Below are 14,509 nucleotides of genomic sequence, written 5' to 3'. Positions count from 1 at the left end.
TATCAAATAAATAAATAAACTCTTAAAAAAAGACATGAAATGTAATTCACATACCATAAACTTCATGCTTTTGAAGTGTATATTTTCCAGTGTTTTTCTTTATATTTACAAGGTTGTTCAATCACCTTACTAATTCCAGAACATTTTCATAATCCCAAAATGAATAAATCCCCTTTAAGAAATTAAATGATAGTAAACAGTATCTATACATTTTTTTTAAGTTTGTGAAGTGAAAATTTGTAGGCCTTTGGCCTTTGTGTGTGTGTGTGTGTGTGTGTGTGTGTGCGCGTGCGTGTGTCTGTGTGTGTAAACATGTACCTGTATATTAAATGTTTTATTGTCCCTGAAATCTGGGAATCACTATTCTGAGAGACATCTGGGCTTCCTGTGTCCAATTCTGAGGAAGAAGGAGAAACAATTTAAAAGAAGAGTGCAAGGCGGCCTGGGTGGTTCAGTGGGTTAAAGCCTCTGCCTTCGGCTCAGGTTGTGATCTTGGGGTCCTGGGATTGAGTCCCACATCAGTCTCTCTGCTCAATGGGGAGCCTCTTTCCTTCTCTCTCTCTCTGCCTGCCTCTCTGTCTACTTGTGATCTCTCTCTCTGTCAAATAAATAAATAAAATCTTAAAAAAGATTTAATAAAAAAATAAAAAATAAAAGAAGAGTGCATAGAGTTCATCTGAGGTGGAGCCTTTTTTTATGTCTGCTGGCTTCACAGGCAAACATCTGTGTTCTGATGAGGAAGACCTTTCAGTGAGAAGTTTGTTTTCTTAACAAAATTTTTGCTGATTGTAATCAAGAATTGTAACTATGTTATTATTTTAAAAAGGAATTAAATACCAGCAGGTACCTATAAGATAGAGCATATCTTAGAATCCCATTGTATGAAACAGGTAAAATGAGATCTCTCCTACTTAAATTAAGGGTGGGGACCCAGAATCTTTCTCATTTAGCTTTCCTCATTGCTTAGCAGTGGCTCTCGAGATGCCTTCACAGAGCACTGAGAGGTCATAGATGATGTTTGAAAATCACTTAAGAAATAAGCCTGAAACTCTGTGGTCTGATCAGGGTATAGGCTGGTGGCAGTATACCCCACAACTATGCTGAAATAGCCTCTTGAAGGCTTAATTTGAATCAAGGCTGACTTTGTAAACCTACAACTCTGAAGTGATGACAGCTAATGTGGCAACACACTTGTGCATGCATAGAAAGAGACTCAAGAGCGAACCCTGGCATGGTCAAGGTCTTAGACTGTCAGAGGTAGAACTAGGTTAAGAATTAGGGCCTTATGATTCTTGGCTTAGTGTTTTGCCCACTTTCTTCCAAATCTAACTATGTTGCCTTCTTTAAAATGTAATTTTGAAAAGATGTCATCATTTTCCAAAATCTGATTTTGTGCCTTGTTCCATGGGTCTCTAGTTTCCTGGAAATCTATAATGAACGAGTACGGGATCTGCTGAAGCAATCTGATCAGAACAAGTCCTACACTCTGCGGGTCAGAGAGCATCCAGAGATGGGGCCCTATGTACAAGGTGAGCCATTGTGGTTCTGGAGGTCTGAGACCAAATGGAATTCTGGGAAGCTTTCCTAATGGTCATGGATTCATTCAACAAATATATAATGAAACTTGCTATGTGCCACCTATTGTACTAGATGTTGGATAAATAACCATAAATAGAAAAGACAGTCCTGCCCTCATAGGCAGGCTTATAGTCTTGTGGGGATGAGGCAGAAAATAAACACTTAATTACAAGTTGTGATAAAGACTAATAAAAAAATAGATGTCGTGGTGGAAAAGAACAGTGGGCAGTATAGTTAGTCCATCTGCATGGCAGGGTCATGAAATGCTTCTTTGAGAAGATTCAAGAGCCAGTCATGTAAAGAATGGTATTCTGAGGGGAAGGATGATTCTGATTCTGACAGAAGGAGCAGCATGAGCAAGAGTCCTAAGAGAAGGGCTGGGTGGTTTCAAAGAGGCCAGGGGAAAAGGGCATGGAATAAGGTGGAGTCTTTCGTGGCAGGTCCAGAGGGCCTGGACTGATTTTCAGATCAGCTAATCTCCTTTTCAGGGTGGTTTTCTCACTGGTGGAGATAAGGAGATGAGGAGCTGTCACACATGGCACTGGTCTGAGCTGCTTCCTTATTAAGTATTGATATTTGGTGTATGGTACTATCTATCTTATCCTATTAGACTGGGTCTTACTATGAGGTAGGAACAGTTGTGTTCTTTTGTACAGGAAGTTTTTACCCTTTCGGCCCACTTTACAAAGAGCAAAACATGAATTTTATGCTCCTGTTCCTTCAGAAATATACTAATTTAATTCCCAGCAAAGAGATGGACACAAAAGATCAAGAGCTGGTCTCTTTATCAGGGCATGGCTAATGGAGTGTGCCAGTTACAGATTCTGCTACCTGTGTCTTTTCCCAAAGGTTCCATCATGAACAGCAGGCTGGAAACAAACAAAAAATACCATTTACTTTGCTGGGAGCCAGTAGTTTACTTCATAAAACTCTGTGCATATAAATTTTTGTGTAAAGCAGTACTTTGAGGGCAGACCAGAAGTTGATGCAGTGCTGTCAAAGTTTCTTACTTTTGTATTTTATTTTAATATATATGTGTGTGGTAGAGGGAGTAACTAGAGGAGACCCAAGATGTAGTCCAAGTGTCCCCCTTCCACAGAAGCTAAAATGAAGCTGCAAGAAGCTACAGGGTGTTCCCAAAGTCACACAGCTAGTTGGAACAGGGTTGGAACTGGGAACCTTGCCTAGGAGAGGGAGAGATCAGTGGGATGGAATCCTGTACATCAAGAAGACCTGTGACTATAGATTCTTTGATCGGCATTGTACTTGAAACCCAGAGAAGGTAGGAACTTATGCAAGGTCATTCAGTTTGGGCGATACACCCAAGGCCAGTGATAGGAACCAGACTGAAGTCTCAGGACTCTTTTGGACCTTCATGGAGCAAACCCTTGTGGGGGTGGGGGATGGTTGGTAGGAAATAATTCTACCCAACAAAAGGTCTCTTGGGTCCTTTGGGTTACATGTTTTTGAAAGTTGGTCTGGACTTTCTTAAATCATGATAAATATAGGTCAGCAGTCCTTGCATTTCTTAGTGAAGGAGCCTTGAGCTCAAGTACCATCCTGGGATGCTAAGACCCTGAATAGGCACATTGAACTATTACTTCCATTACCATCTTCTAATGGCATTGCTGTGAACTTCTTCTTTTAAGATTTTATTTATTTATTTGAAAAAGAGAGCATGCATGCGTGCAAGTGGGGGGAGGAACCAGAGGGAGAGGGAAAGAATCTCAAGCAGATTGCCTGCTGATCATGGAGCTTGACATGGGGCTCGATCTCATAACCCTGAGATGATGTCCTGAGCTGAAATCAAGAGTTGGACACTTAACTGACTGAGCCACCCAGCACCCCTACAGCAAACTTTTAGTTCTTTAAATGTTTGCCTTCTCTTTCATTTATTTGTGTTATCTGCCTGCCTCTATCTGTGTCTATGTAGCTCTATCTTCAGGCGCATATATTCTGTGAATATGATTACTAAATGGAAAGTGGTTTCTGCTTTGAAACCAATTCTATGGGAATTTATTAGGTACATGCTAGATATCTACACTATGCAGGGTGTTCCAGGAAATAAATATGAGAACTTACAGTTCTAGTTCAGAATTGTGAGCGAGAGCTTGATAGTTGCCTAAAGCAAAGGAAAGGAAGGGGATAGCCTATTACTTTCCGTTAGAAAGTTTATTAATTAGATGACTGGTTAAGTTGAAGTCTGAAATGTACACAGCCCTACCCAAAGCACATGAGAGGCCAGTGGGTCTTGGTGTCATTTAAGTGAAGAAAAGATAATATCGTGTTTTTTGCCTTGATCTTAATCTTAACATAAAGGGATAGGTACAGAGCAGGTGATGTTGGTGGTAGGTAATTGCTTTGCCCCCAGTTTTTTGTTGTTGTGTGGGCTTTTTGTATTTTCTGTGTGTTCAATCTGCACAAAAGTTTTTTTCTTTTTAATTCTTTTTTTTTTTTTTTTAACTTCTTAAACCTTTTTTCCCCTTGCCTTTCTACACTTACTAAGACCTCTGGTACCATATTAAATAGAAGTGCTAGCAGTATTTAGTCTTGTTTCCAGGGGAAAGCTTCAGTGTTATACCATTAAGTATGATGTTTGCAATAGTGTTTGTTTTTAATAAATACCTTTTTTAAAAAAGATTTTATTTATTTATTTGACAGAGAGAGATTACAAGTAGGCAGAGAGGCAGGCGGAGAGAGAGGGGGAAGCAGCTCCCCACTGAGCAGAGAGCCCGATGTTGGGCTCAATCCCAGGATCCCATGATCATGACCTGAGCCAAAGGCAGAGACTCAACCCATTGAACCACCCAGGTGCCCCTTTAATAAATATTCTTTATCACACACTTGTAAAAATGTCTGTAGCAAAGGATCAGGTTTGTTTGTTTGTTTTTTAAAGATGTATTTATTTGAGAGAGAGTGTGCACATGTGTGCAAGTGGGGAACGGGGTAGAGGGAGAGAGAGAATCCTCGAGTACACTCCCTGCTGTGTATGGAGCCTAATGTGGGGCTTGATCCTAGGACCCTGAGATCATGACCTGAGTGAAATGAAGAGTCAGCCACTTAACTGACTGCCACTTAGGTGCCCTGCAAAGGACCAGGTTTCTTTGTTTTGCTTTTTAATTCCAAGCTATGGAAAACTAACACTTTAGCAAAATAAAGATGAGTTACTAGAAAAATGAAAATGACATCTTAATTACAAGCCCCCAATTTTTTTACAGTTTAAAAGATGTAAAATCACTCTGTCACATTGTTATAAAAATTGCTAAATTTCTTTATCTCATTATGTAATAATAATAGTTTGAGAACCGGCCTTAGACTTTGCATTAGCTTTGAGAAACATTGCCATAGCAGATCAAGGGCATTCTCTTTTTTCCCCCTAGTTTCCTTTTTTTAAAGATTGTATTTATTTATTTGAGAGAGTGAGAGAGAACATAAGCAGAGGGAGGTGGAGAGGGAGAAGCAGACTCCCTGCTGAGCAGGGAGCCCAGTGCAGGGCTTTATCCTAGGACCCTGGAATAGAGTTTCCCTGAGTTGAAGGCAGATGCTTAGCTGACTGAGCCACCCATAGGCCCCTTTCCCTAGTTTTCTAAGAGTTTTTGTTATTTAACATTGAAACAAATTAAACTTCTTAAAAAGCTGCAAGTGCAGTATAAAGAACATTTTTCTTGAGCCATTTGAGAGTGAGTTGTCAATCTAATGGCCCATCTCACCTGATTATTTTAGGGTGTTTTCTCTCCATTCCTTCAAACAAGAATGTTCTCCTGTATCATTACAACACAGCCACCCAAATCATAAAATAAACTTTGGCATGTTACCACCATCTAATCCTTAGAGCCCATTTAAATTTCTCTAATTGTCCCAATAATTGCTCATTTGAGATTCACATGTTGCATGTTGTTAGGGTGTTTCTTTGGTTTGGAAAATTTCCTTGATCTCTCTTTAACTTTCATGAACTTGACGACCATCAAGTGGTATACAATTTTGATATGTCCCATTACTCATGATTTTCAAGATGATATCTTCCAGCCTTCTTCACTCTAGAATTGCTGTTCTCCTTTTGTAATCAACAAGTGTTTGTGGGGCAGTACTATGAAATCATGTATCTATCCCATCTTCATCTTATTTTCAATTTATATATGTCAATATAGATTCATGCTTGTCTATTTTATTCAATGAATTATCTTCTGCTACTGTGATTTTTTATTCTGATGCTCAAATTATTCCAAATTTAGTCAATAGAATCCCTTTCAAGTGTATTTCTGTGACATTTTAACATGTCACTGTTATTCTTTGAGCGCCTCCTTGTTTTCTGGCATAGAGGTATTCCAGGCTTACCTTCTACTTTCTTTGCCTCAGTCTTGGTATCAGCCATTTCGTTTTACTTTTATTTATCTTACCTGTTCCTTTTTGCTGGAGAGTAGTATTTGGAAACTAAAGCTAAGATATAGGTACTATGTATGCCTATTACTATTGATGTTGCAACATGTGGTCCTTCTGAGTGGACAGATCTAGGTAGTCTGTGTTCATACCAGTACCTCTAATTGCTGTCCAACACAAGAGAGTTCATTCTCAATTTCTCCCTTTTCATATTTGTAATTCCTTAATTTTATTTTTTTTATTTATTTTTCTTAATTTTATTTTTTAAAAAGACATTTATTTAAGAGAGAACACAAGCAAAGAAGGTCAGAGGAAAAGAGAGAATCTCAAGCAGATTCCTCTCTGAGCGCAGAGCCCAGTGTGGATCCCATAAGTGCATCTGAGTGGAAACCAAGAGTAGGACATCCAACTGACTGAGTCACTCAGGCACCTTTGTAATTCCTTTATTTAACAGGGGAACTACTTCTTTGAACTGCCTTCCTACATGTAATCAGTCTTCTTGCCATTACTCTTCTCTCTCTCACGTGGGTACCCTCCTTGCCTGGCTGTGCTTAGATACCCTCTGCTGGGTCCTGTCTCCACAGTTCCAGCACTCCGTGTGGGGCTGCCTGCCCCTTAGCTCCCCACGGTGTAGGTGCATTCTATACCCTTCTTGGTCTTTGTATCCCTTTGCTGGTCCACCTCCTCACTCTGACATGGAAGCCCCGCCTCTGACATGGATGCTCCCTTCAGCCCCCTCAGGCTCTGACTTTCTGGGCCAGGCTGCAACATGTGCAATCACCCTCCTCACCACACTGTCATGCCAGGCTTTCCCTGTGTGTGGACCCAAACAAACAAGGTTGTGGACACCCCTGCTCAGGCTTGTCTTGGCCATCCGTACCAGGCAACCCTATGTGGACACACTCCACCTCCTTTCAGGCTCTTCACCCTGCTTTGCGTCACTGTAGCCATCACTGCAGCCCCTCACCTTCATAGTAGCCTACCCTGCTCTGTTCAGCTTAATAACTTTAGGATTACATTTGCAGGGAAGGGAAATAGAAGGGGTGCTAAAAATGTTTTAGTAAGATTACTGTGTTTTGGGGTGCTTGGGTGGCTCAGATGGTTAAGCCTCTGCCATTGGCTTAGGTCATGAACTCAGGCAGGTCCTAGGATCAAGCCCTGCATCAGGCTCTGGTGAGTGGAAGTCTGCTTCTCCTTCTGTGTTCTCTCTCTCAAATAAATAAATAAAATCTTTTTAAAAATTACTGTGTTTTTACAAATGCTTTTCCATAGCATCTGACTTTGTCTTATCCTGCTAATGTGGTTAATTACACTGATTATTATTATTATTATTATTTGTTTTTGTTTTTAGTGTTTTTTTTCCTAAAGATCAGGAAATAATTTAAAAATTTTTAAAAATTTAAATTCAATTTAGTTATCATATTGTATATTAAGGGACACCTGGGTGCTCAGTGGGTTAAAGCCTCTGCCTTCGGCTCAGGTCATGATCCCAGGGTCCTGGGATCGAGCCCCGCATTGGGCTCTCTGCTCAGCGGGTAGCCTCCTTCCCCCTCTCTCTCTGCCTGCCTCTCTGCCTACCTCTCTGTCTACTTGTGATTTCTCTCTGTCAAATAAATAAATAAAATCTTTTTTAAAATTAAAAAAGTTTCAGGGGTAGAATTTAGTCATCTATCAGTTGCATATAACACCCAGTGCTCATTACATCAAGTGCCCTCTTTAATGCCCATCACCCAATTACCCCATTACTCCACCTACTTCCGCTCCAGCAACCCTCAGTTTGTTTCCTATAGTTAAGAGTCATTTATGATTTGTCTCCCTCCGTTTTTATCTTATTTTATTTTTCCTCCCCTTCCCCATGTTCATTTGTTCTGTTTCTTAAACTCCATATGTGATTGAAATCATATAGTATTTGTCTTTCTCTGACTGACTTCACTTAACATAATATCCTCTAGTTCCATCCATGTCACTGCAAATGGCAAGATTTCGTTCTTTTTGATGGCTGAATAACATTCAATTGTATATATATCCCACACTTTCTTTATCTTGTCATCTATTGATGGGCACTGGGCTGCTTCCGTATTTTGGCTATTGTGAATAATGCTGCTATAAACATAAGGGTGCATATATCTTTTCAAATTAGAGTTTTCCTATTCTTTGGGTAAATAGTGGAAATACTGGACCATATGGTAGTTCTGTTTTCTAATATTTATTTATTTTTTAATTTTTATTTATTTTTAAATTTTATTTATTTATTTGACAGAGAGAGATCACAAGCAGGCAGAGAGGCAGGCAGAGAGAGAGAAGGAAATAGGCTCCCCGCTGAGCAGAGAGCCCAATGCGGGGCTCGATCCCAGGACCCTGAGATCATGACCTGAGCTGAAGGCAGAGGCTTTAACCCACTGAGCCACCCAGGCGCCCCTGTTTTCTAATTTTTAAAGGAATCTCCATACTGTTTTCCACAGTGTCTGCACCAGTTTCCGTTCCCACCAATAGTGCATAAGGGCTTCCTTTTCACTGCATTCTCACCAACATTTGTTGTTTCTTGTGTTTTTTATTTTAGCTATTCTGACAGGTATGAGGTGATACCTCATTGTGGTTTTAACAATAATTTCTTAATATAAAGAAATCTAGTCAATGTTGAAATTGCTTTGTTAATTTCTAGCATTATTATATTTACCAATCGAGCCACCAAAGTTAGTCTGTCCCTATATCTCTGATTCAGTTGTGAAGGCACTTTTTGACCTGGTCAGTAACTACCCATAAAGACTTACTTTCATGTCCTTAAGCTCCTTTTCACCTATCTGAAGCTGACCCATTCTTCAGTGACTGAATTCAAGTCTCACTCCCTCCATGAAGCCTGCCCTGGCCACTCCTCTGATCTCCTTACCATTTATTATCTCTTTTACTCCTGTGGCATTTGGCCATATTATGTTGTGTAGTATAAATTCTCATGATTGTAAACTGCATTTGGGTAGAGACATGTATACTGTATGTTTTGTATGTCAAATCGAGTCTGCCATCTTGTGGGACACATAGTATCTGTTTACCTTAGCAATTTGGTGAGGGCCAAGTGAGATAATATAAGAACTTTTCTTATACCCTATACAGCTCAATTGTAAGGAATTACCTTTTTTTTGTTGTTATTAGCATAACCACTATATGAATTCTGGACTACATTTTCTATGAGAGCAGAGACTTGTGTTTCCAGAGCCTATCATAATGCTTGACAGTAGGCTTCCCATTAAAAAATAAGTAAATAAAAAGATAATTTACCATCTTAAAGAATTTAGTCAAGTTCTCTCATCCTTGTCTATCATATTATATAAATTAGGATAAAGTTAATGGCCAACAAGAAGTTAAACTTTACCAAAAATTTTATTTTCTTTTTTCCTCCCTCACAAATCTGATAGGTTTATCTCAACATGTAGTTACCAACTATAAGCAAGTAATTCAACTCTTGGAGGAGGGAATAGCAAACAGGTAACAGGTTTATTTGTTGCTGTCCTTCTTTCAGTCTTACTCTTCTTTCCTGTGTGCTCATCCCCCTTTCAAGTATATGATTATACTTCTCCTTGCAGCTTCCCCACATTCACAATCAGGAGGCCTTTCTCAGAACAGTAATGTACTCAGGATAAGGGGCAGTGGCTGAGATTTTGTGCATTTCTCACGAGGTGGAGTTTGTTCTGGATATAATAATATTGGGCAGTAAGCCCAGAGTTACTCTGTGCTTTGTCTTATAATACATAACTTTTTGACTGAAGAAAATGTTCTTGCCTGCATTGTCCTCTCTGAAGGCTTGATAGAAATAAGATCCAATATAGTTTAAAGTGTTTCAGAGAATTGTTTTTCTTCTAGTTTTGCATACTTGTAAATGCTACCCCCGAAAGACTGTTTTGAATCTGCAATGAATAAGCACTGTAAACTTTCCTATAAACTATTGTTAATTGTGATAATATTGCATATTTTTAGTTACTAGGAAATACCCAGACTGTTATTAGTATATGCCTGAAAGAATAGCCTTTTTTACCTGGAAAAAACGTTGGGATTTAGTCTTCTTTTTACCCTATTAGTAGCAAGTCCAAGTTAATTGACTGTAAAGAAAGACCTTTAAATTTAACATTCCACTCCTTGGGTTTCATAGAACTATCCTGGAGGCACTTGCCTCTGGTCTTCAGGATACCCTGGGTTCCTTGATCTTGAAGTGTCAGGCTTCACCTTCTCTATCCTTGAGACCTGACTTTGGAGTTTGACTCTTCTTAAATTCTCCAGCTCCTCTGAGGACAGAGGTCCATGACATGATCTTAAGCTGAAATATGATTGACTTAGATTTAGATTAAGGGAAGGCTTTTCTGACTTTAAGGATTAATATGATTAATATTGCAATGAATTTCTGAAGAAGACTTTGAATTTCACCTGGCTTAAGTATGACATTGACATAATTGAAGATCTCATTTCAAATTCCTTTCTGACACTGTAAGACTAATATTTAGTGTTTACTCACATTTTACTTTCTCTTTGATGCTTCTCCAGCAAGCTTTCTACCTCCATTTGTCCTACTTAACTGGGTCTGTTTTAGGGGTATTCTTCCATGTTGATGACACTCTAGTATTCCCCTTTTTCAACACTGATTTTTGCTTCTATTGCTTAAAATGTGTTCTAACGTGGTTTAATATGAAGCTACACTGCATTTTATTCTCAGATATCAGTACCTAGAATGATGCTTCTGCCATCTTTGGATCACTCTCCTAACTAAACTGGACTAAATATGGGTGTTTTATGATTCTCACCTGTGAACCTTGGCACTAACATTTCTTTTTTTCCCCATTAAAGATCCGCTATGGATATACAATACTTATCCTAATTGTTTTCCTTTATGTACATAGAATCACAGCAGCTACTCATGTTCACGAGGCCAGCAGCAGATCCCATGCCATCTTCACTATCTACTATACACAGGTTGGTTACTCCTTTATTTGCTTAGATTTCTTCCTTTCCTTGTCCCTTTTGACTGCTTTCTTGTGTTCTTATTTCTTTTCCTTTCTTCCTAACTTTCCATTTACAGACCCTCTACTTTGACCTAATGTTATAAAGAGGACCTACATATAATCTACTAAGCTCTAAACCAGAAGGGGTAGAGGCAGTTTCATAAAGACTAATCAAAATATCTTCAACTTATATTTTACTTATAACATTTTAATGTACTTTTATATCTATGTGATCAGTATGAGCATTATAACAAGAAGTAAGATTGAAATGAAAATAAGCATTAAAATAAAAATATAGAAGATTTACTTCTGTTATGACGATTTACTTCTCTTAAAATGTAGATTTACTTTTACTAGGAATAAGTAGATCAACAAATCCCCCCCCCCACCAAACTGTAAACCTGGACAAAATGTCAAAGTAATTACTTCTCTGCTCTAAAAATAGACCAGAGTCATATAATAAACCAAGACATTTATTCAAGAAAACTACTGAATTACAGGTAAGAATAGTGCAAATCTGTGGTGTATTGCCTTGGGCTGTTCCCATCCCTACCTGTCTCTGTAAGTGAGGTAGTTCAATCAGAGAATGGAAGGCAGTGAAAACCAGCAACTTTGTTGCTACCACTGCTAGAGGAGTTCACTTGATTTGGACCATTGTCAGAATGGTGGTCTTGGTGGCAAGCTCACAAGGAAGTCAGTGACTCCATTAGTTTGGGATTGTTAGTCTGTTTCAGGAAAGAAATGAACTGGCAGATTAACTGGGGATTTAATAGAGAGTTCTGGAAAATGATGCAGCCATAGTGGGCTTGATAAGATCTTCACATATCCTATACTGAGCAGAACTTAAACCTAGAACTGAATTTTTGATGCATTCTCCAGCCCGCACATAGATCCACCAAAAAAGAATAGAGATCTTATTGTCTCAAGGTGTTTGATTATAACTTCTGACCAGTCTTTTGCTGGTCATACACTCACCTATGCAGACAGAGGGTGGCCCCCCAAAGCCCAAGCTTAGAATTAAAAACAAAGGAAAAAACCTAAACAGAGACCTCTTTGGCTATATATTGCTCGAGAAGCAGAATTTAGAAATTTTTAGCCCAGGGAAGTTACCAGAGAAACCAAACAACAACCACTACGACCCTCAAGATGGAAAAATTCAGAATTCAGAGTTGTTACAATATCTTATCTAAAAGGTCTAGTTTTCAACCAAAAATTATTAGACGTGCAAAAGGAAATAAGAAAATGCAACCAGTGTCATAAAGGGAGGGGAAACAGTCAGTAGAAACTGATTCTAAGTGCTCCAGATGTTTGATTTAGCATACAAAGTCTTCAAAGCAACTGATTAAATATGTTCAAGGAGCTGAAGGAAACCATATTTAATGAATTAAAGGAAAAAGCAATGCCAGTGACTCAACAGAATTTCAATAAAATCATAGAAATTGTTAGATAAAATAGGGTTGGGGTCCTGGAATTGAAGTGTACAATAACTGAAACAAAAAAGTAGTGGGACTTGAGCAGATAGGAGAATGGCAGAAGAACTACCTAACTTGAATATAGACAAATAGAAATCATCCAATTTGAGGACACCTTAGTGGCTCAGTTGGTTAAACGAATGCCTAGGATGAAGTCTTGTATCGGGCTTCTTGCTCAGCAGGGAGTGTGCTTTTCCCTCAGCCTGCTCTACCTGCCACTCCCCCTGCTTGTGCTCTCTCTCTCCTAAGATAGATAGATAGATAGATAGATCTTTAAAAATAAGTAAATAAATCATTCAGTTTGAAGAAGAGAGAGTAAAAAGACTAAAGAAAAATGTAGAGTTGAGTGCCTGGGTGGCTCAGTTGTTAAACATCAGCCTTCGGCTCAGGTCATGATCCCAGAGTCCTGGGATCGAGTCCCACGTCTGGCTCCTTGCTTGGCAGGGAATCTGCTTGTCCCTCTCCCTCTCTCACTCTCCCTGCTTGTGTTCCCTTTCTCTCTGTCTCTTGTCAAGTGAATAAAAATCTTCAAAAAATTTTTTTTACAGAGCCTTACAGACCTGTTAACATACAGCAGTTGTGTTAACATAAATGTAATGGGGATCCCAGAAAGAGAAGAGAAAATAGACATAAGAAAAATTCGAAAAATAGTGGCCAAAAAAATTCCAGAGTTGTTAAAAATCATTAGTGTACAGATACAAGTATTTTAAGAACTCCAGGTAAAATAAACATAAAAAGATCCATACCTGGATATATCACAGTCAGTTGTTGAAAGACAAAAAGAAAATCTTGAATATAGCTAGAGAAAAATGACTTATGATATATAAGAAAACAGTTACATGATTAATGGTCATTGAACCCCAGAAGACAGAGTGCTGAAAGGAAATAAAACTGTCAACCAAGAATTGTATATGCAGCAAAACTAACTTTACCAAATGAAGATGAAATAAGAACATTCCTAGATTTAAAAAAATAATAAGAAGAAAAAATTCATTGCTTGCAAGTGTAACTTGTGAGAAAATCAAATGAAATCTTTCAGGTTGAGAGAAAGCAGTATCAGTAACTTAAGTCTACAGGAAGGAATGAAAAGTGCTAAGAATAGGAAATATGTGGGTTAATATAAAAAGCTACATAAATATATTCTTCCTTATTTTTCTTCCAATGTTATTAAAAAATAAGATTGTATAAAAGAATAATTATAGGGTGCCTGGGTGCCTCAGTTGGTTGGGCAACTACCTTTGGCTTGGGTCATGATCACAGAGTCCTGGGATCAAGTCCCACATCAGGCTCCCAGCTCCACTGAGAGTCTGCTTCTCCCTCCGACCTTCTTCCCTCTCATGCTCTCTCTCACTGTCTCTCAAGTAAATAAATAAAATCTTTAAAAAAAAGAATAATTATAATGCTGTGTTACATATATCATATATATATACATTGTCATACATAATACACTAAGCACAAAGAAGTGAAGATGAAAAGAAGATATATTGCAGTAAACTTTCTATATTTATAGGAATTAAGTTATTATTATTATTATTTAAGATTTATTTACTTATTTATTTGACAGAGAGAGAGAGAGAGAGAGCACGAGATCACAAGTAGGCAGAGAGGCAGACAAAGGGATGGGTGGAAACAGGCTCCCTGCTGAACAGAGAACCCGATGCAGGGCTTGATCCCAGGACCCTGAGACCATGGCCTGAGCCAAAGGCAGAGGCTTAACCCACTGAGGCACCCAGGTGCTCCTAATATAATGATTTTTAAGGCAAAAATAAAAGGCTAATCAAAATAGTGTGACATTAACGTTAAGATAGGCAAATAGATCCACAGAACTGAAGAGAGTCCAAAATAAACCCATATGTATACAGGCAAGTATTTTTCACAAACTTGCAAAGGCAATTCAGTGCAAAATGTAATCTTTTCAACAAATGCTGGTAGGATAAGTGGATATCCATATGTTAAAAGTAAAAACAAACCCCTTCCCCAAATAGAACAACTTTGATCCATACCTTGACATTATCTAAAAATTAACTCCCAACTAGATCATAGACATAAATGTAAGGCCTGAAACTATTAAACTTGAAGATAACTTGGGAGAATCTT

The 14,509-nt window shown here is 38.5% G+C and overlaps 1 protein-coding gene across 1 annotated transcript in view; it reads left to right on the top strand.

Annotated features, from left to right (window-relative positions):
• The window catches only part of STARD9 (StAR related lipid transfer domain containing 9), a 129,156-nt gene that overhangs the window by 62,110 nt on the left and 52,537 nt on the right, over positions 1–14,509 (top strand). The window contains exons 7-9 of the mRNA XM_082735356.1: positions 1,417–1,529; positions 9,366–9,435; positions 10,839–10,911. Coding sequence (XP_082591482.1) covers positions 1,417–1,529; positions 9,366–9,435; positions 10,839–10,911 — 256 coding nt within the window. The remainder of the gene's footprint in view (positions 1–1,416; positions 1,530–9,365; positions 9,436–10,838; positions 10,912–14,509) is intronic.

Source organism: Mustela nivalis, assembly GCF_964662115.1.
Source record: "Mustela nivalis genome assembly, chromosome: 6".
NCBI classification, from domain to species: domain Eukaryota; kingdom Metazoa; phylum Chordata; class Mammalia; order Carnivora; family Mustelidae; genus Mustela; species Mustela nivalis.
Note: the sequence above shows the minus strand (reverse complement) of the source record. Positions and strands in the feature narration are given on the sequence as shown.